Source organism: Rhinoderma darwinii, chromosome 4, assembly GCF_050947455.1.
Source record: "Rhinoderma darwinii isolate aRhiDar2 chromosome 4, aRhiDar2.hap1, whole genome shotgun sequence".
Classification (NCBI taxonomy): Eukaryota; Metazoa; Chordata; class Amphibia; order Anura; family Rhinodermatidae; genus Rhinoderma; species Rhinoderma darwinii.
The window spans coordinates 13,398,260-13,420,902 of NC_134690.1; the positions used below are offsets into that span (position 1 = coordinate 13,398,260).

Consider the following 22,643-nt stretch of genomic DNA (forward strand, 5'->3'; position numbering starts at 1 on the left):
AGCCCGGCTCCCTGCACTGAGTTCGGTCCGGGACTTCTGGCCGAAATACGTCCGTCCATTACGGACGTTAATGTGGTCGTGTGAACCCAGTCAAACAGAGAGGACTTGGCAGCTATGTCTGAACAGTCGCAGGGTTCTCTCGGTGTTGGGGCCGAGCAAAGGGTTGTGCCCGCTCACAGTAGTGCGAGAGCTCCCTGCGTGGGCACAAATACGTTTTATATTCACAATTCCATAGATAGCGGAGCGGCAGCCACATAGTAATGGTGGTGGAGCATGCGCACCACTACCGCTCCATTACTATGGGCCTCACAGGAACGTCCAGGGAACGGTCAGACCCCCATGAATTGTCTTGACTTTCTCTTTTGCAGTCACTGATTCCGTATTATCACGTGTGATGATTTTTTGTATTTGTTCTTGTTTGTGGACCTGCACGTCTTACTCGAATGCTTTACACTTTTCATTTGTTTGACGCTGTAATGTGGAAACTTTGAATGAAAAGAGATTTGACAAAAAAAAAAAAGGTGGGCAACTGATCCATAGGCCCCACTCCTTCTCAAATTTTTAAGGAAAGCCCCTGCTCATGGACAACACAGAAGAGTAAATACTTAAAAAGTGATCTAGTATAAAATCCTTTCTATGAATACCAAGGAGACAAATCTGTGGAGATACCAACCGGGGGAGGCAAAATGGACATTCAGGACCTCAACCACTTCAGACCAAAACAAAGTCAATTTATGGCACTGCCACTTGTGCTAGTATGAACAACATAAAAACAAAGGCCATTACACCCCTTCTGAAGAACCTAACTGGTATAAGGTTATGCTAAGATGGTGTCTAGTGCCCACTGCTTAGATGGTATCTAGTGCCCACTGCTTAGATGGTGTCTAGTGCCCACTGCTTAGATGGTGTCTAGTGCCCACTGCTTAGATGGTGTCTAGTGCCCACTGCTTAGATGGTATCTTGTAACTGCTGCCTAGATGATATATATTGCCTGCTGCCTAGATGGTGTCTAGTGCCTGCTGCTTAGATGGTGTCTAGTGCCTGCTGCTTAGAAGGTATCTTGTGCCTTTTGCTTAGATGGTGTCTAGTGCCCACTGCTTAGAAGGTATCTAGTGCATGTTGCTTAGATGGTGTCTAGTGCCCACTGCTTAGATGGTGTCTTGCAACCGCAGCCTAGATGGTTTCTAGTGCCTGCTGCTTAGATGGTGTCTAGTGCCCAGTGCTTTGATGGTATCTTGTAACCGCTGCTTAGATGGTATCTAGTGCCTGCTGCTTAAATGGTGTCTAGTGCCCACTGCTTAGATGCTGTATAGTGCCTGCTGCCTAGATAGTGTCTCGTGCCCATTCCTTAGATGGTATCTAGTAACCGCTGCCTAGATGGTATCTATTGCCTGCTGTTCAGATGTTGTTCAGTGCTTAGATGGTATCTAGTAACCGCTGCCTAGATAATATCTAGTGCCTTCTGCCTAGATGGTGTCTAGTGCCCATTGCTTAGATGGTATCTAGTGCTTGCTGCTTAGTAGGTATCTAGTACCCGCTGTTTCGATGGTGTCTAGTTCCCACTGCTAAGATGGTATCTAGTAATTGTTGCTTACAATGTATCTTTCCTGCTCTTTAGATGGTGCAAAGACAACCTCTTTAATGAGATCGTATGACATCATTATGTATCGGTCCTAGATGTGACCTATAGGGCTACAGGGCCCAGCCCATTGGTCGTCATTTGACATATGTAGGCCCCATGCAGTCAAATGGTAAGAGCGCCCTAGGACATCATTCTTCATCTCTCCTTCTTATATCTTACTGTGTATATCTGATGGGCAAATGGCAATAGGGGAGCAGAATTTTGTCGTTTTTGGGTCCCCATAGAGGGAACGTAAGGGGGATAATGTGATCTTTATATCAAAAATAGTGGGGCCTAACTAAACCGAGCAGTGAATAGGGGGCAGAGGATGTCAGTTGACAAGAGAATGTGGACCCCTTTTTTAGACAATTTTTTTCTGGGCTCTTTATAGCAGTATCACGTGTAGTACCATGATAAAATTCAAGAAATGTAAGAATATAGCTCTTTATATCAGGCGTCCAAGTCAGACAAGTGCCCTAAAAACATGGCTTACGGTTTAGTAAACTCTAGAATATAACTCCATTAATCTCCAGATTTATAGGGCATACACCACCTATATATATATAACTAACCAAACCTACATACTGAAAAATGTTTTTATATTTTTGTTCTATTTTTTTTGTACATTACAGCATTTCAGAAATTTGCTTTACAGCAGGAACAATACGTAAGAGACCTCAGTCAGGAAACGAGTTATTGACTTCTTTAGGAGATTGTAGTGGGCATGCTCTGTGACCTGTTCAGAGGTCACTGCCCAAGGAGGGTGTGAGCTTTTACTCTTTATCAATGGTTGATCCTGTGTTATCTCCCTCTAGATTTAAATTAGAGGTTTTACCTTTCAGCAACCTTGTCCCTGCACCTGAGTTGCCCCCTCAGACTCTGGTTACACTCATGGACCCAAGATGCCCCTTGTGAACCTGGTCTATAGGTATATAAACTTTGGAGTAAAACCACACTGGCCTACACCGTGTTTTCTTATCATTACATCGCACCCTGCTTTCTATAAGACGATACGGCCAGTCGAGGCACGCCACAAGCCACCAATACTCTCGAAACACTCGGCCAATGGGTTACATCAACTTCAGAATGACTTATTTTAAAAATCCTCATGCATTCTATAATACTATCCGGCCATAAGATGCACATCAATTTTCCCCACAAGTGCCCAATGTGACCCTAGCCTATGGATTATACTAAAAACAGCAGTACAGCCCCTAATACAGTGCAATCAATAAATGTGCAACCAGATTAACACCCTTCAAGGATCGCCCCTTGTAAACCCGGCCGTTGGTTTATATTAAAGGGGTACTCCGCTTGGGAAAATCCCTTCTTATTAGACTGATCTCCCAACAATAAGATGGTCACAGGTTGTCCCGCTGTTAAGACCTGAGTGATCGGCTGTAATCTGTGGAGGAATCTGTCAGTAAGTGTTCAATTATTCTGCAGCGCCACCACAGGTGAAATTAAGTATTACACATTGTCCATTCAAATTAATGGATTGTCTGTGTAATGATATGGTTGGTCCTCCGGAGATGTTCCTTGTAGCTTCTCCCCTCTCTGGTGAAAAGATAAGGGCCCTGAATGTGGAGCCCCCTCCACTTTATTAACTCAAAGTTCCCCTAATACGGTCTATAAAAATGGGTTTTCTAAAGAGTTAAATAAATGCCCCATAGTTGCCCCCTGCGGGTGACCTGAAACTCTACAGTGCAATTACATAGATCTCCGTTGTGATAATTTCTTACCATTGCACACGTGGTGATCGAATATCGCCATGCAGTCCATGGTAGCGGGCGTCCTCAGGGTGGTGAGATGCTGCGGGTGTCCCCGGCTCAGTCGCTGTATGTTCCTCCTGTGTGATGCATCGCTGCTGCTGCTGCTGACTCAGTCCTATAATTATATCCTCCGCTGTTTAGCTCAATTTTTAACTAATTGTTTTGGGATTTTTTTCTATATCCTGCCCCCATATATCTGCTGGTCGCCCGCTCTGCTGTCACAAGGATGATTTCTTCCAAATTGAAGCCTTTTGTTTGGTTACTACCTATATTAAATATACGGAGTAACGTTCCAACCCCCTTCCCTTCCAACGCAGCTCGTAAAAATCAATCTGACAGTCCCGTGGCCTGCTCTGCATGAATGAACTACTCACCTCATTGGCTGTCAATACCTCCTATGGGATGATTGGAGTTAGAATAGAAAACAAATGGGATATGACCTGTATAGGCTTGTGAGTGATGTGGCTCCGACGATTCTAGCTGCCGCCATATACAGCGTCGTCACAGTCCTATCAATAATAATAAAAGAAAAGCAAAAAAGGACCAAAGGCGCTGCTAATGATGTCAAGGCTAGGCAAACATGTAGTTCGATAATTTATTCGTGGAAAGGACGGGCTACGCGTTTCAACACCGGATCGGTGTCTTCATCAGGCCAAAATCGTTGAAACGCGTAGCCCGTAAATACTGTATTTTTCCTAGAAGTCGTCTTTTCACTAAACTTAATTTTGGTTATGATTTTGGGTACTGCATTCCATCCATTCTCTTAACCCACTCCAGCTCTGCTATGTCCTTCTTATACACTTGTGTCCAAAACAGGACAAAATATTCCTTGTGCGGTCTGATGTGAATTGTATAGAGGTAAAATTATGTTCCCGTCATGTGCATGAAAGCCCCTTACGATGTATCCAATGGTTTTGTATGGCTTAGCAGCAGCTGCCTGGCACTGATTCATTTTCCTAGTCAATAATACACCCAAGTTCCTTTCTTTGTGAGTTTCACTCGTTGCTTTACTATTTAATGTGTTTAGTGTTTATTGCCACCTCTCCTGTTTTTCCAGCCACAAAATAGGAAGTGGCTGACGGTGATCATTGAGAATGAAGCGGCTGTCAAAGGACAGCTGTTTAATTTTACTTTCTTGTCTGATCAAAACAGAAAAACTGAAAAATATTACATTAAAGGGCACTCCATAAAGTAATAAATGTATTCAATAGAATAGGCAGTTTACCAAAAACAATTCACCCATTTATCTTATGACCTAATATTAAAAATAGAAACAATATAAAAGTGGTTTCCACCTCCTGATCACATAGGTATGCAGGATTCCTTAATTCTTGAGTTTACATCTGGCTGGATAGAAAGAAAAGGAAAGAAAGAAAGAGAAAAGAAAGAAAGAAAGAAAGAAAGAAAGATATTAGATAGATAGATAGATAGATAGATAGATAGATAGATAGATAGATAGATAGATAGATAGATAGATAGATAGATATGAGATAGATATGAGATAGATAGATAGATATGAGATAGATATTAGATAGATAGATATTAGATAGATAATAGATAGATAGATATGAGATAGATAGATAGATATGAGAGATAGATAGATATGAGATAGATAGATAGATATGAGATAGATAGATAGATAGATATGAGATAGATATGAGATAGATAGATATGAGATAGATAGATATGAGATAGATAGATAGACAAAACTGACAATATACCGGAGTCTACAGCGGGAATATAAACTGGCGCCATATCTGGAGAAACTGCCAAACCCCAGAGACAGACAGATCCTGAGCCGCTACAGACTGAGCGCCCACAACCTGCTCATCGAATCCGGGCGCCACAGACAAACCTACAAGCCCAGGGAGAGCCGACTGTGCCAACAGTGCGACCAGGAGGCCGTGGAGGATGAGGCCCACTTCCTGCTACACTGCTCCAAATACTCAGCAGTAAGGGACACTCACTTCAGGAGACTCTCTGATCTCTTACCGGACTTCAGCTCCATGGAAGAGCAAGAGAAACTCTACATCCTGCTGGGTGAAGAGGAAACCACAGTGGGCACAGCGGCACAATATGTCACTGCATGCCATAAACTGAGAGAGACATGATATGCCATGGACTTGTATAACCCCGACCCTAGATGTGTCCCTATCCCCAAGCCCTCAGTCCCTATCCCTCATTCCCTTACTTCTTACTTGCTTTGGCAATGCTAATATGTATTTGGTCCTGCCAATAAAGCTTCTTTGAATTGAATTGAATTGATAGATAGATATGAGATAGATAGATAGATAGATAGATAGATAGATAGAAGAGGCTGGACGCAGCTGCAGGCTTAAGGGAAGCCGACATGACCGTCCTGGTAGGGAAAGGGTTAATGTTACGAGGTGAGGGAAAGTTGAAGGAGCTGAAGGAGGGACGGGGAGGAGTTAAGGGGGACGGGGGGCCGTTACTGCGCTTCCCGCTGTTTCTCGGCATTGAGCCGGAAGCAGCGGGAGGAGTAACACACAGTAAGCAAAGCTCCCCGTTGCCCGGTTTTTAGTGATGGCAGAGGCCCTGATTTTAGAGCGGTTGCGTGCCGCTGCTGTGCACCACGGTCCCGGATGGCTGGAGGAGACCGTGGCTGCATTAACGCGGATCCCGGACGCCGTTTCGCCACGTCGGGCACGGCGTTCGGGGTCCGTTGCAAGGGACAGGCTCCCCTCCCCCGGCCCCCCTACGAGCATGGCTATGGCGGCGGGGGGGGAGTCGGCAACAACCGCTCCTGCGCTGGGCAGGCAGAGAGCGGTGGCAGGGGTGACGGCGATGCAGGCTGTGTCGACCCGTCCCTCTCGGCGGTCCCGACCTCCAGAGCGCCTTAGTCCGGAGGTAGTCCCGCGGACACGGCGTCGCAGAGGGAGCCCGATCCCGGACGCTGCAGGCCAGGCAGCTGGGAGGACCGCCCCTTCCCAGGCCCTGCGTCCTGGCAGGAATCCCAGGCCGCGACGGGGTCCGGCGGTAAGCAGGGAGTCGCAGGCTGGGCTCCCTGTCACCCCTCCCCCATCAGATGGAAGATGTCGAGAGCAAGGTACGGCCGCCCCGCATGGTGATGTTCCGGCCAGGGGGCAGGCTTCGTCAGGATCGTCTAGACGGACGACTAGATCTGCAGCGACGTCGAGGCAACAGGTCCGGTCGGAAGTCTGGGTCCCGGCGGTCGGGCGGCAGGTTGCCGGCCCATCGGTCAGCGCGTCCTCATCCCCTTTTCGAAGATGTCGTTGGGAGGGACAGTCGTCGGCGAGAGAAGAACTGGAGGAAGGTGAACTGGACGTCTATCGTCGAGGTCAGGATGGTCCGGCTGACGGGAACACAGCGCCTGTGCAGCCCGGTGAGTGTATAACTCCATTATTGTCTTATCCAGCGATTTTTATGTCGGGTGTCGGCGGGGGGGCTGCTAGCATAGCATCGGGGGCCGGTAGTGGCGCGGGCGGGCGCGACGGAGCGGGTATGGCAGAGTTAGTGGGTTGCTTACGGGAGCTGGTGGGGCGCCTGGATAGGGCCGCGGCGCCGGTAGTAACGGAAGTGTCCCCTGCGGTAGTTTGGGAAGGCCCCAGGGACGTGGGATCGTTGCAGGCGCGTCCTGTGGTGGCGGTTAGAGAGGCGGTCGCGGTGTCGGTGCAGACTGAGGCACAGAAGGACGGCGATCGAGTGCGCATGGACGATCGTGCTCGGGGGGAGGTGTATGTTTGTTTTGAGGGTCCGTTGGGGGCGCATTTAAAGCAGGAGGTGCGTGATCGGATCTGGAAAGATGAATATGTTGAAATTTTTTCTCTCTTGCCGCTGGCTAAATTCAATTTGGATAAGAGCAAGCGGGATGAGAGTAAAAAGGACGAGGAGGAACGGCGGCGGTATAGGCTTATCCCGCAGACGTTCGTTAATTGGTCGCAGGCGTTCGCCATATTGGCTAGTGTGATAGGGGAAAAGGCGCCGGAAAATTGTTCGGCGTTATTTTGTTATTTTGATGCTATTGGGGAGGCTCATAGGGCGTATGGGGGTCAGGCGTGGCTGCGATATGATGAGCAATTCCGTCAGCGGAAGGCGGTTCGGCCGGCGATTCGGTGGGACCAGAAGGATATTGCTCTCTGGTTACGGGTTACGGCTCCGGTTAGGCAGCCCTTTCCCGGGAGCGGTGGCCAGGGAGGCCAGTCTAGTCAGAGTGGACCAAGCGGCGGGGGAAAGGCGGGGTTTTGCTGGCAATTCAATGAAGGCCAGTGCAAGTTTGGGGCCACGTGCAAGTTCAAGCACGTGTGCTCCGAGTGTAATGGTGCATCACACGGGGCGGCAAAATGTCTGCGGAAAAAGAGGTCCGGGAACCAGCAGGGGGCTGGTCAAGGGGGTGTCGCCGGTGAGGGTGGAAAGGATGGCCCCTTATCTAAATGAGTATCCGGATAGGGCGGCAGCTAAGTTGCTTTATGAAGGGTTTAGTGTTGGTTTTGTTATTCCTCCGCCTCCTTATGAGGTTCCGGTTACGCGGAGAAATTTAAAATCGGCTTACTTGCATGCGGAAGTCGTGTCGGAAAAGTTGTTAAAAGAAGTTTCGTTGGGGCGCATGTCGGGGCCATTTGTGGAGTCGCCGGTGAAAGATTTAGTTGTGTCCCCTCTGGGTATTGTCCCTAAACGCGAGCCCGGAAAGTTTCGTTTGATTCAACATTTATCGTATCCCAAAGGTTCGTCGGTAAATGACGGGATTGATCACGAGTTGTGTTCCGTAGTTTATACCTCATTCGATAAGGCGGTGGGGTTAGTGCGGGCTGCGGGTCCGGGGGCGCTGCTAGCAAAAACCGACATCGAGGCGGCGTTCAGGTTGTTGCCGGTGCATCCAGAAAGCCAACGGCTGTTGGGTTGTTTTTGGAATGGGGCCTTTTACGTGGATCGGTGCCTTCCGATGGGGTGTTCTCTTTCTTGTGCATACTTCGAGGCGTTTAGTAGCTTCGTGGAGTGGGTAACGAGGGGAGTATCCGGGGTCGATTCGTTGATCCATTACTTAGATGATTTTTTGTGCGTTGGCCCGGGGGGTTCGCCGGTTTGCGGTAACTTGCTTCATGCCCTGCAGAAGGTGGCGAGGGATTTTGGGATCCCTTTGGCGCCGGAAAAAACGGAGGGCCCGGTAGCGACGATTTGTTTCTTGGGAATCGAAATTGACTCGGGGGCAATGGAGTGTCGGCTCCCGGCGGATAAGTTGGGTGCTTTGAGGCTGGAGGTGCGACGGGCTTGTAGAAGGAAGAAAATGTCGCTGAGGGAGCTTCAGTCGCTGCTGGGGAAGTTGAATTTCGCCTGCCGGATTATGCCGATGGGGAGGGTGTTTGGTAGAAGGTTGGCGGCGGCAACGGCGGGAGTGCGGGCGCCGCATCATTTTGTGAGGCTCAAGCAGGAGCACCGAGCTGATCTTCAGGTTTGGGATGACTTCTTGGGCCGGTACAATGGTCGCTCGCTATGGATGGCCCCAGCGCAGGATACGAGTGATCTGAATATTTTCACGGATGCGGCTGGGGCGGGTGGCTTTGGAGCTTACGGGGGAGGTCCGTGGTGCGCAGGTCAATGGCCGGCTAGTTGGGTGTCCAGTGGATTGACGCGGAATCTGGCCCTGCTCGAGCTGTTTCCCATCGTGGTGGCGGCTACCATTTGGGGGGACAGGCTCAGGGATAAGAAGGTCCGTTTTTACTGCGACAACATGGGGGTGGTGCTTGCCATTAATAACATCACGGCGTCCTCTCCTCCGGTAGTTCAATTGTTGCGACATTTAGTGTTGGTGTGTTTGTCGTTGAACGCGTGGGTGGTGGCGGTGCATGTCCCGGGTGTACGGAATTGTGTTGCTGATGCTCTTTCTCGCTCGCAGTGGGACCGGTTTCGGCAATTGGCCCCGGGAGCGGAACGTCTCGGTTTGGCTTGTCCGGATCATCTATGGGATCTGGTATCGGTCCCGTAGAGCAGCTGTTACAAAGGTCTTTGGCGCGCACGACGTGGAGGGCTTATGCTGCTTGTTGGAGGCAGTGGGAGGAGTGGGTAAGAGAGTTGGGTGATGTCAATACGGATAGAGACAGGTTGGTGGCACTTTTGTATTGGTTAGGGGATGCCTGGGTGGATTTGTTTCGGTTGGCTTTCTCGTTGGCGTTCTTCGGAGCATTTAGAATAGGTGAGTTGGTGTCGCCAAGTACTAAACAGGCAGGGGGGCTGAGATCTGGGGAGGTGAGCCATTTTGCAGATCGGTTGGAGGTATGGTTGCGTAGATCAAAAACTGACCAATTAGGGAAGGGAAAACTGATAGTTTTGTTCGCTCTCCCGGGGTCGGTCATGTGCCCAGTAGAGTGCATGCGGGGTTTTACAAAAAACAGGGGGTCTCCAGATTTGCCTTTGTTACGTCATGTGGACGGGTCGTTCTTGTCCAGGTTTCAGTTTGGAGCTGTTTTTAAAAAATGTTTGACGGCGGTTGGGGTTGCGGCAGGCTCATATTCATCTCATTCCTTCCGGATTGGCGCAGCAACGGAAGCAGGGCGCTGGGGGTTGGATGATGAGGGGGTGAGGCGTATTGGTCGTTGGGAGTCTAAAAGGTTTAAGTCCTATGTCCGCCCCCATATGTTGTAATTTTGTTGTTTATGCTTGCAAATGTTATATGGTGGTGCCTAACTGTGTTTTCCGTTTCAGATTCGCCTCCTTGTCTGGTGTGGTTGATGGGTCATTCGTACGTGCACTGGGGGGCTTTGAGGGCGGACGTCCGCCCGGATGGTCGCCAGTTGCGCATTCCGCGACAGGATGCGGTTGTGCATTGGCTGGGGTTTAGAGGTATGTCGTGGAACAGGGTGTTGGCGGAATTCCAGACATATGTGCGGCTTGATAGGGTTCCGGAGGTTTTAGTGTTGCACGTGGGTGGGAATGACTTAGGAGTCCGCCCTTTTCGTGAGTTGGTGCGGGATATCAAACATGATTTGTTGTGTTTGTGGGTATCTTATCCCAAGTTGGTGGTAGTGTGGTCGGACATAGTCCCAAGGAAGCATTGGCGGTTAGCTAGATCGGTGGAGAGAGTCAATAAGGCTCGGATAAAGGTTAACCGGGCGGTGTCCCGTTTTGTGGCGAAGAACGGGGGCATTTGCGTGAGGCATAGGGATTTGGAGTCAGGATTGGGGAATTTCTGGAGGAGTGACGGGGTTCATCTGACCGAGGTTGGCATTGATATTTGGAGCTTGGCTATAGCAGAAGGCATAGAAAGGGCGGTGGTGGTGTGGAGGAACTCACAGGCTTAAGGTGGTCAAGGCCTGTTTCGCGGTGGCGGGGGGAGTCCTTGAGGCCAGTCAGTACAAAATGGTGGGGGGGTCGCATCGGGGGTATGCGTCCCCCAAAAAAGGTACATGGTTGAAGACTTCATCGGGTGTTATCCCTTTGAAGTGGTCTTCTGGTAGAAGGTATGTCACTTGAAGGCTTCATCGGGTGTTATCCCTTTGAAGTGGACTTCTAGTGGTCGGTATATCACTTGAGGGCTTCATCGGGTGTTATCCCCTTGAAGTGGACTTCTAGTGGTTGGAGCCATCTGCAGAGGTGAACGGTGCTTCCGAGCTGGTTTACGGCTGGAGGTAATTAGTGGTTTGCAGATGGCTAATTCGGTGTGTTCTTGAAAGGAACATCTGAAGGGGCTTCAAGGACTTCCTCTGCTCGGGTTAATGTTAACGTTTAATTGTTATTTATGATTCTGACCCATGTTGGGTCATGTGAATTATTAGGAGGAATTCTCTGGTGGATTCCTAACTAGTTATCCGAATGTTTCGGATTTAAATTGTTTTTATAAAACTGTGAAATTAATAAACGGCTGCTGTGGCCATTTCACATCCAACCTCGGTGTCATGTGTCGTTACTAAATGGGGGTGGGGGATAGTATGGTTTAAGGTTAACACACGACTCTACCTAGGCAGGTCAAGAAGAGGCTGGACGCAGCTGCAGGCTTAAGGGAAGCCGACATGACCGTCCTGGTAGGGAAAGGGTTAATGTTACGAGGTGAGGGAAAGTTGAAGGAGCTGAAGGAGGGACGGGGAGGAGTTAAGGGGGACGGGGGGCCGTTACTGCGCTTCCCGCTGTTTCTCGGCATTGAGCCGGAAGCAGCGGGAGGAGTAACACACAGTAAGCAAAGCTCCCACCCTCCCACCCTTGTTTTGTTACTCCTTAGGTCTTATGTACGTCTGTCTACGAGCGTTGTGTTTTATTTTGTGTGCTTATTTAACATGTTTTTCTTTTTTCCGGAGTAGGTTCTGTTGTCATGGCAGCTGGCGGGGGGAGTCCTTGAGGCCAGTCAGTACAAAATGGTGGGGGGGTCGCATCGGGGGTATGCGTCCCCCAAAAAAGGTACATGGTTGAAGACTTCATCGGGTGTTATCCCTTTGAAGTGGTCTTCTGGTAGAAGGTATGTCACTTGAAGGCTTCATCGGGTGTTATCCCTTTGAAGTGGACTTCTAGTGGTCGGTATATCACTTGAGGGCTTCATCGGGTGTTATCCCCTTGAAGTGGACTTCTAGTGGTTGGAGCCATCTGCAGAGGTGAATGGTGCTTCCGAGCTGGTTTACGGCTGGAGGTAATTAGTGGTTTGCAGATGGCTAATTCGGTGTGTTCTTGAAAGGAACATCTGAAGGGGCTTCAAGGACTTCCTCTGCTCGGGTTAATGTTAACGTTTAATTGTTATTTATGATTCTGACCCATGTTGGGTCATGTGAATTATTAGGAGGAATTCTCTGGTGGATTCCTAACTAGTTATCCGAATGTTTCGGATTTAAATTGTTTTTATAAAACTGTGAAATTAATAAACGGCTGCTGTGGCCATTTCACATCCAACCTCGGTGTCATGTGTCGTTACTAAATGGGGGTGGGGGATAGTATGGTTTAAGGTTAACACACGACTCTACCTAGGCAGGTCAAGATATGAGATAGATAGATATGAGATAGATAGATAGATAGATAGATAGATAGATAGATAGATAGATATGAGATAGATAGATATGAGAGATAGATAGATAGATAGATATGAGATAGATAGATAGATATGAGATAGATAGATAGATAGATAGATAGATATGAGATAGATAGATAGATAGATAGATATGAGATAGATAGATAGATATGAGATAGATAGATAGATACCATCCAGCAGCACCAGTATAAATTATTGATGGGTGCACGCTTCTGGAACCCGATCAAGATTCCCAGATCCTCCAATATATATCCAAGAATAGGCAGCACTACAATTCAAAGTGAAAAAATTGTTTTTTTAATTGCCCTCGTGCAATTGCAGGAGTCTTTTTCAATAGAGCCGGAACGTTGCACGAGGGCAATTAAAATCCAATTTTTTCACTTTGAATTGTAGTGCTGCCTATTCTTGGATATATATTGGAGGATCTGGGAATCTTGATCGGGTTCCAGAAGCGTGCACCCATCAATAATTTATACTGGTGCTGCTGGATGGTATCTATCTATCTATCTCATATCTATCTATCTATCTCATATCTATCTATCTCATATCTATCTATCTCATATCTATCTATCTCATATCTATCTATCTCATATCTATCTATCTCATATCTATCTATCTCATATCTATCTATCTCATATCTATCTATCTCATATCTATCTATCTCATATCTATCTATCTCATATCTATCTATCTCATATCTATCTATCTCATATCTATCTATCTATCTCATATCTATCTATCTATCTCATATCTATCTATCTATCTCATATCTATCTATCTATCTCATATCTATCTATCTATCTATCTCATATCTATCTATCTATCTATCTCATATCTATCTATCTATCTCATATCTATCTATCTATCTCATATCTATCTATCTATCTCATATCTATCTATCTATCTCATATCTATCTATCTATCTCATATCTATCTATCTATCTCATATCTATCTATCTATCTCATATCTATCTATCTATCTCATATCTATCTATCTATCTCATATCTATCTATCTATCTCATATCTATCTATCTATCTCATATCTATCTATCTATCTCATATCTATCTATCTATCTCATATCTATCTATCTATCTCATATCTATCTATCTATCTCATATCTATCTATCTCATATCTATCTATCTCATATCTATCTATCTATCTATCTATTCTTGGATAGAGAGATAGATACATAGTATAATACAGGATAAGTAATGTAATGTGTGTAGACAGTGACTCCACCAGCAGAATAGTGAGTGCCGCTCTGGAGTATAATACTGGATGTAACTCAGGATCAGTATAGGATAAGTAATGTAATGTATGTACACAGTGACTCCACCAGCAGAATAGTGAGTGCAGCTCTGGAGTATAATACAGGATGTAACGCAGGATCAGTACAGGATAAGTAATGTGTGTACACAGTGACTCCTCCAGCAGAATAGTGAGTACAGCTCTGGAGTATAATACAGGATGTAACTCAGGATAAGTAATGTACGTACACAGTGACTCCACCAGCAGAATAGTGAGTGCAGCTCTGGAGTATAATACAGGATGTAACTCAGGATTAGTACAGGATAAGTAATGTGATGTATATACACAGTGACTCCACCAGCAGAATAGTGAGTGCAGCTCTGGAGTATAATACAGGATGTAACTCAGGATCAGTGCAGGATAAGTAATGTAATGTATGTACACAGTGACTCCAGCAGCAGAATAGTGAGTGCAGCTCTGGAGTATAATACAGGTGTAAAGGATCTGCCAGGCACAGCTTCGGGGTTAACTCCCATAATTAATCGGTCAGCACCTGAATCTACATCCCTGAGACTGACTCCAGCTTCCACCACTCAGGCTGGCAGGCTTAGAAGTGGGAGAGCCTATCGCAACCTGGCCAGACTCAGCTAGCTCCCGCCCTCGGTCTATTTAAGCCTGCCCTTCCTGTCCCTCGGTGCTTGTGATTCTTTTCGTGTGGTTTCCTGGCCCAGCTACAGCTCCTTCTATTTTGATCCTGCTCCATACAGACCCTGGCTTACTGACTACTCTTCTGCTCTTCGTTTGGTACCTCGCACACTCCTGGCTTGACTCGGCTCGTTCACCACTCTGGTTGCTCACGGTGTTGCCGTGGGCAACTGCCCCTTTCCCTTGCTTGTATTCCCTTGTATGTTTGTCGTGTTTGTCGTGCACTTACTGAGCGCAGGGACCGCCGCCCAGTTGTACCCCGTCGTTGCAAGTAGGCAGGGACAGAGTGGCGGGTAGACTAGGGCTCACTTGTCCGTTTCCCTACCCCCCGTCATTACAACAGGATGTAACTCAGGATCAGTACAGGATAAGTAATGTATGTACACAGTGACTCCACAAGCAGAATAGTGAGTGCAGCTCTGGAGTATAATACAGGGTGTAACTCAGGATCAGTACAGGATAAGTAATGTAATGTATGTACACAGTGACTCCACCAGCAGAATAGTGAGTGCAGCTCTGGAGTATAATACAGGGTGTAACTCAGGATCAGTACAGGATAAGTAATGTAATGTATGTACACAGTGACTCCTCCAGCAGAATAGTCAGTGCAGCTCTGGAGTGGGTGGAGTAGGACGTGTGGAGAGAGCTGCTGAGACTTCCGTGCAGGCCTTGGATCCAGGGACTTTCCTTATCCTATCTGCCCAGGCCTCATACCATCTGCCTGGGCTTGGAAAGTACCCTGAGGGGGGTTCCATCCTAGGATGGAGCCTCAGACCTCTACCTCCCGGAGCATGCCAGCGGGGGGTAGAGGGTCATCCCAGCTGGCTGGGAATATGCAAACGGTCGCGGGGGTGAGGAGATCATCTCTGGGCAAGGCTATCCTGGCTCCCCCCGTGGCTGGAACCCTGGATAAGGGTATGGAGACGCGGTCCGGCATGGTGATAGAGGTGTTGTCGTCTGGAGAAGGACCAGCACCGTCCGGACATTTGGATGACGGTCGTGTGGAGGAATGGGGACAGCTGAGGACCGGAGAGACGGTGGAGAACTTCAGCTCCCGTATGGCTATGCGGTTGGAGGAGTATCGGGACCTCAGGAAGTCACTGCAACGGCTCCGTGCGGACTTGGCGGTCGCCAGAGGAAGGGCTGCAAAAGCCTCAGGAGGTAAGAGGTCCCGATACCGTTTTAATGTGAAATCCTTGTTGGAGGAAATAAAAGAAGTGGAAGAGAGACGTGAGGAGATTTTAGCAGGCGGAGGGGTGTTTGGAGAAAAGTTAAAAAACTAAGAGAGGTTTGCCGAGATGGCAGAACCTATAAAAATAGAATGTATGGAGGAAGACACAGCAAAGGAAAATGTGGGGGACACAATGGAGCATGAGAATGTAAAGTCCAGAGAAGGCACAGATTCTGAGGCACCCAGGAGCAGTGAGGAGGAGGAGGGTGGACACACAGCTGGGAATAATCAGGAGTGTTTTGAAACTGACAGTGAGCGGCCTACAGGATTACTCACTCAGATCCGTAATGTGGAGTCGCCGGTATCCTTCCAGGGATTCTGTTTCGGTGCGGAGTTACCCGCAGAGGAGGAAAAGCAAAAGAAAAAAAAATTTAAGAAGAAAAAAAAGGAAAAGGAAAAAAAATCTGCTAAAGGTTCATTTAAAATGGTGTATACAGCAAGATCCTTCCTGTGCTCTGAGCCAGATGAAAGTCAGGATCAGGGCGCAGGTCCCGCAAGACCCCCAGCTCCAGCCTCTGCAGTGGGGCTGGAGTGGGAATGCGGGGAGAGTGTTACGGGTCCGGCATTAGAACACGTGGTGGTCAAAATGGCGCCGGACGCCAACCCCTGCAAAGGGGGCGGTACTGTTGGCCTGGTGACGCCAGGGGGTGTGTCCCCGTGTCCGGTGAATGGCGAGGCCGGGAAACTGGTCTTTGATGCGAGTCAGGGGTCGGGAGAACAGGTAAACCAGAAACCGGATGTGGTGTCTGAAAGCCGGAAGTCTGTCGGTGTCGCAGTAAAGCCGTCAGACGTTCCGGACAAGGGCGGTCACGGAGGGGGCTCCGGCTCTGTTGGCCACTCCTCTGTGGGAGGGGGGAGGCGGCTCCAGTGATGTCAGTGGCTCCTTCGTCCGCATCGCTGAAAAGTGGTGTGGCAAGAAGGGGGCTGCTGGCTTCGGGGGCGACGGTGGCCCCTTTCCCAAAAAATTTCTGCGCATAGAACAGATGGAGGTTAATGAGGCGGAGGGCACAGCGGGGACATCGCTTATAACATCTGGTGGCGTCCCTGCAAAGGTGCCTGATGATGCGGAGACTGAAGCAGTGTCTACCCACACAAAAAGTACAGAAAAAATACATAACATAGGACCAGGCCTGGCCAGAAGGATGACTGTGGATGTGGAAACTGCTGGGGGTATGCAGGTGTCTGTAAATAAAGTTGCTGGAGTGTCTGCTGGTAATGGGGTGTTGAGTGCTGTGTCTGTAGGTGGTGAGGTGGTGGGTGGTGGGGATGGGGTATCAACCAGGGGCAATGGGCCTGGCGCTCCTCTTGCTGTGACATCCGGCAGGTCTTATGCTGGTGTGGCAGCGGGGGGACAGCGGGCCCACCCATCTTCATCCTCAAGGTCCAGGGACGGTAACTTGCAACAACGTCTCTTGGACGCTTTAAGAGAGGGAAAGCAAACCCTAACCATAGGGGGAGTGCAGAAGGACCTGTCTTTCTGGATAGACAGATATGGTCTAAATGCCTTCCGAGAGCAACGAGGAGATCAGTGGTCGCTCCCAACAGCCGGGCAGGCTGTAGCCAGGAGGAATGTGGTCCGTCTCCGGTGGCGTGGTAATGATGCGTGCCCTCCCAGAAAGAGGGTGGTGGAGCTGCTGCTGGGGATGGGCTTCAAGGCGAGTGACATCTTTGCCTTGATACATCCTCATGGCTCGGTCGAGTTTGACATCAGCTTTGTTCACCTAGGGGGCCTTGAGGTCTTCTGGGGGAACTACGAGCTGATGAAGGACGAGCCTGGCTGGCGAGACTTTGCTGCACAAGCAATTTCTCGCCAAAGTGGTCCCAAGAGAGTGACCGTTCTTACCCGTAACGAGTCACTCTCTTGTATTGATATCATGACCTGGTTGGGAAGGTACGGAGAGGTAGTAGAGATGCCACAGAAGAACATGGATGAGTTTGGCATCTGGTCAGGGGCCTGGACGTTCATGGTTAAATTAAAGCGTCTGGGACAGACGGTGTCCCACATACCATCGTCTGCTTTCCTGGGAAGAGATCGGATCCTTGTCTTCTATCAGGGGCAGCCGAAGTTGTGTCACCGGTGTGGCGACACCTGACATTTGAGTGCAGGCTGCAAGATGCAGAAGTGTGCTCATTGTGGGGGGATTGGTCATCTAGCCGCATCGTGTGACCGTATTCGCTGCAACCTGTGTGGTGACTTAGGTCACCCGTTCAGTCGGTGTCCTCGCTCTGTTGTCAATGCTTGTTCCAAACCTGCAGAGGATGAGAGGAGGGAGGCCTTCGTGGGTGAGGGTGCGGGCAGGGACGATGGGGCACAGGGGCAAGGGAAGAATGCAAAGAAGGGTCCCCCTTCTCGCCAGAGAAGGGCGGAGAAGCGAAGGAAGGAGAGGATTTGGAGGGCGCTCCAGGAAACTGGGACGACCTCTGATTCGGATCTGGATGCCCCCCCTGAAGCTGATGCCCCTGGGGAGGCCGAATTGAACGAGGAGATGAGGAGGATCCAAAGGGAGCAGAGGGCTGAGGACTCTCAGTCCTCCCACTATGAAAGTGTGGGAGAGGAAGAGAGGACTCAGCCTACAGCAAAAGGGACACCGGGTAAAAGCCAAGGGCCAAATACATCTGGCCCCGCCCTGGCTCAGGAAGGTAAATCCTGTACCCCCCTGGTGCGCTCTACTGATCGATACCATGCTCTCGTGGACGTTCCAGCCTCTCATACTAAGAGGGAGGGCATGGTAGGGCACCCTAGATTCGTTGAGCCTCCCCTCTTGCAGGGGCCGTTGCCCCCAGAGGGGGAGGTTGACCCGGAACTTGGGGATGAAGATGGGAATAGGGTGGTGAGTATGGACTCCTCAGTTTGAAAGAAGCGAGGCAAAGAAGGGGGGTCCTCATCAGATAGAGGGGGGGTGGGAAGAAGAAAGCCGTCTAACTCAAACATCCATGATGGCGGCACCCACTCCGTTGACGCTGGCATCAATTAACGTTGCCAGCATTAAGTCAGATAGGGCGAGATTTGCAGCCTTTGATTTTCTTGGCCGAGTTGAAGCCGACATTTTGTTTTTGCAGGAGACCAGGCTGTCACTTTTGGCAGATGTCATTAAATCTAGGAGGGAGTGGCGACGCGGGCCCTCCTACTGGTCTCTTGCGGCTGAGCCCTATAGCGGAGTGGCGGTCCTTTTCACTGCACCGGTAACATGCCGACGGATGATTGAGTTAGAAATGGGGAGGTGCTTGATCTTAGATGTCCTCATGAGGGGACAGGAATTAAGATTAATCAATATATACGGACCCCAGAGCAAATGGGACCGTAAAAGTCTCTTCATGAGGATTAAGCCTTTCCTTTTTTCAGGTCGACAAGTTATCTTTGGAGGGGACTTCAATACTGTCGTGAGGCCCCGAGATAGAGGAGGTTCCGGAGATAAAAAATTGACCTATGATAGTGTAGCATTAAAAAATATAGTTAGCGATGCTCGCCTGGTGGATATCCACATCAGGCATACCCCAGGCCACTCGGGTTTCACCTATCGTAGAGGTAGTTGTAGGTCTAGGATAGACAGGTTTTTTTTGAAGGAGGAAGCCATCTCTTCACCAGTGTCCGTTGTTGAGGTGGAGTTCTCCGATCACTGTATGATTATTTTCTCTTTGAACATTGCAGAGTCCCTCCAGATGGGAAGAGGTACATGGAGGCTGAATTCTACTCTCTTGGAAGAAGCGGAGATAAGACAGGCCTTTGAGGATTTTCTTCAGAGCCAGGTACCTTTGTTGGATCTCAGTGGTACTAAGTCTGAGTGGTGGGAGTTGTTTAAAGTCCGGGTGGCAGGATTTTTCCGCAGGCTCTCGAGCCTCAGGTCCATGAGTAGGTACCGCCTATATCAGGAACTGAGGAGGAAACTCGAACATCTGGTCTCAACCGGGGGTAGTGGGGAGGAGATCTCCGTGGTGAAAGCTTTGCTCAGGAGGTGTCAGTATGATAGGCACACATCTTTAGTTCTTGAGAGGGATTTCTGGAGGTACCGCTCGCCCGACCCCTACAGGAACTGTAAGATGTCAGTGAGTCGTAAGGCTGTGACAGGACTGATTGATAGTACAGGATCTCTGAAGAGATCCAAATCAGGGATCATGGAGGTCGTCAGATCCTTCTACTCGCAGCTCTTGAGGAAGCAAGATCCAAACCGAGACGAGATGTCGGCTTTCCTGGCTGAAACCATCCCTGAGCCAGGGGTAGACCCCTCTCTCGGTGTTTTGATAGACTCAATCAAGGAAGAGGAAGTGGGATTCGCGATTGATGGGCTTGCCCTCAAAGAATCGCCAGGGCCGGATGGCTTAACATCCGAGTTTTATAAGACTTTTAAAGGAACCCTAGTTCCCCTCTTGACTGAGGTGTTTAATGAGTGCCTTTCCTCGGATACTTTGCCAATGTCAATGAGGAGGTCGGCCTTGATCGTTTTATCGAAGGGTAAAGACTCGACCCGTATTGAGAATTGGCGTCCCATAGCGCTGCTCAATACGGACAGAAAGGTTCTCGCAAAGGTGCTGTTTAATCGGCTGGTGAAGTTTGCATCCCGGCTCCTTTCGCCGGTCCAGCATTGCTCTGTTCCAGGCCGCAGCACATTTAGTGCTGTCCTCAGTGTCAGAGAGGCAGTGGAGCAGGGAAATTCTGGTCGGTGGGAGGGGTACATCCTGTCCTTGGACCAGGCCAAGGCTTTTGACCGGGTGGACCACGAGTACCTCTGGTCGGTCCTTCTGAGGTACGGCCTACCGGGGGGGTTTGTCAATTGGCTACAGACCTTATACACTGGGGCTGAGACTTTTGCGCTGGTGAACGGTTGGGTTGGAACCCCCTTTGAGGTTGGGTCTGGTGTCCGCCAGGGTTGTCCCTTGAGCCCTTTGCTATATGCGTTCGCAATTGATCCTTTTCTTAAAAGGATCGATCGTGGGCCATTGGCGGGAGTCGGGGCCGGCCTGGAGGGGCCGGAGGCCACTCAGAGGGTGGTTGCGTACGCAGACGACGTCTCCATTTTTGTCTCCTCGAGAGGGGAGGCAGAGTGGGTGATGTCGGAAGTGGAGCGTTACTCATTGGCATCTGGGTCCAAGATCAACCGGGATAAGTGCAAAAGTCTCTGGCTGGGAGGAGGAGATCCTGGTTTTGATCTCCCGGACACCCTTCCAGAGCCTCAGGGGTCTGCTAAGATCTTAGGAGTCGAATTTGGCCCGGGTGATTACCCCAAGAAGAACTGGGAGGATAGGCTGAATCTAGTTGCCCAGAAGGTCGACCAATGGAAGGGTTGGTCCTTAACCCTGAGGGAAAGGGTTCACTTGGCCAAGGCCTACCTGGTGCCCATGTTGCTTTACCTGGGCAGTGTGTGCATCTTGCCAGAACCTCTCTGGACTCGGGTCTATAGCCTGTTCTTCCAGCTGTTATGGGGGAACAGGCTCAACCTAATCAAGAGGGAGGTTACTTACCTACCAAGGACACTGGGCGGGTTAGGTATGGTTAACCCGGTGGTGTTCCTAGTGAACACCTTTGTTAAGATCAACCTGGCAAACCTCTGGCAAGAGAGGGCTCCTTGGTGGATATCCTCCTGCAGGGGGTGGTTTCGGCCTTTCTTCCAGGAATGGGAGAGAGGAGGACAAGTGAAAGACCTGCGTACACCTCACGGACATCTCCCGGCTTATGCCACCCTGGCGCTGAAGATTGTTCGCCGGTGGGGTCTGGAGGTGTGGGAGATCAGGACCATGTCGAGAAAAATTCTTGACAGGAGGGTCCTGATGACCCACTTCCAGAAGCCCCTGGCGCTCAAAGACTGCCCAAGTAGTGACCTCGGGGTGGGATTAAAACTTTTAAATTCAGCGAGAATTCCCCAGAAGTTTTGGGATCTGGCTTGGCGTTGCTTCCATGGGAGACTGTATGTGAGGGGCAATCTAAAGTGCAGAAGCTCTGATGATCGGGATTGCCCCCGGGAGGAGTGCGGCGGAGTGCTGGAAAGCATGGAGCATTTCCTGCTTCATTGCCCTTTCAATACAGAGGTATACAAAAGGGTGGGAGCCTCCATTGGTTGGCCAGGCCTAACCAGCCTCTCCTATGCTGGGTGGGCCTATGGAGTGTTCGGAGACCTCGGTGGTAGGGACCATTGCACCTTGTTTCTAGTCAGTATAGTGGTCAGGCACTTTATGTGGAATGCACGATGTCTAGTTTCTACCCAGAAGAAAATCCTCCTAGTGGATGAGGTTGTAAGCAATATCATGGGTGACCTGGTGAAGGTGCATTCTTTGGAGGTTGGCAGATTGGGAGCATCCAAAGCCTCTCGTCTTTGGAGGGGCTTTTCCTTTTGGGTGCCTTAATGTGTCTGCCTTCATGAGGGAGGGGGAGTCGTCACCGGTGCTCAACTGGAGGTGGGGGTCTGCGTTCCGCTGAGGCACCAATAAAAAATATAGCGATAGGGCTCGGAATAAGGGAAAGGTGAGGGTCAGCATAGGGTCAGCTTTCAATAGGGTCAAGAAAAGGGCTAGTAATAGGGTAAGGAGATAGGGCAAGCGATAGGGAGGGTGCAGCGGTGGACGTGGTACCTTGGCCTCTGGGGGGGAGCTGGGGGGGCTTTCCCTTCTCTCTATCTGGTGATGGGCTAGGTAAGCACTGGAAGATTTTTGTTTTGTTTAGGATTGAAATGGCAGGAAAAAGGTTTACAAGCGACCGAACTTGGTGCTTTCGGGTACGGTGTATTTTGTATATGGTTTGGTATTTGGACAAGTTGGTGACGTGTATTGTATTATATTGTAAAAATGTTGTTAGAATAGGGATAGACTTAAGGGGGTTAATAGATAGGTTGGGAGGGGGTCGGGGGGGGGGGGGGGTTTGCCTGACCCAGCCCCAGACTATGCGGACATGGGAGGACATGGGGCGGGGGGCTGGGCTGGGGTGTTGGGTGAGGTGGTGGGGGCCAGCATATGGACTATGCGGACGTGAGAGGACATGAGGTGAGATGCTGGCTGGGGTGGTGGAGTTTAGGTAAGAAGGGTAAGGTTAGGGAAAGTCAGGATGTGTATAGTGTGATTATAATAATAAAATTTTTTTTAAAAAATAATTAA

General features: G+C 49.4%; 1 protein-coding gene across 2 annotated transcripts in view; it reads right to left on the minus strand.

Annotated features, from left to right (window-relative positions):
• The window catches only part of EFR3B (EFR3 homolog B), a 181,960-nt gene extending 178,497 nt beyond the window's left edge, over positions 1 to 3,463 (minus strand). Inside the window, exon 1 of one of the 2 annotated variants that reach the window (XM_075860833.1) lies at positions 3,364 to 3,463. In XM_075860833.1, coding sequence (XP_075716948.1) covers positions 3,364 to 3,403 — 40 coding nt within the window. In that variant the 5' untranslated portion in view covers positions 3,404 to 3,463. The remainder of the gene's footprint in view (positions 1 to 3,363) is intronic. The other variant, XM_075860835.1, reaches the window with a different exon arrangement.
• Between the last annotated feature and the right edge of the window lie 19,180 nt (positions 3,464 to 22,643).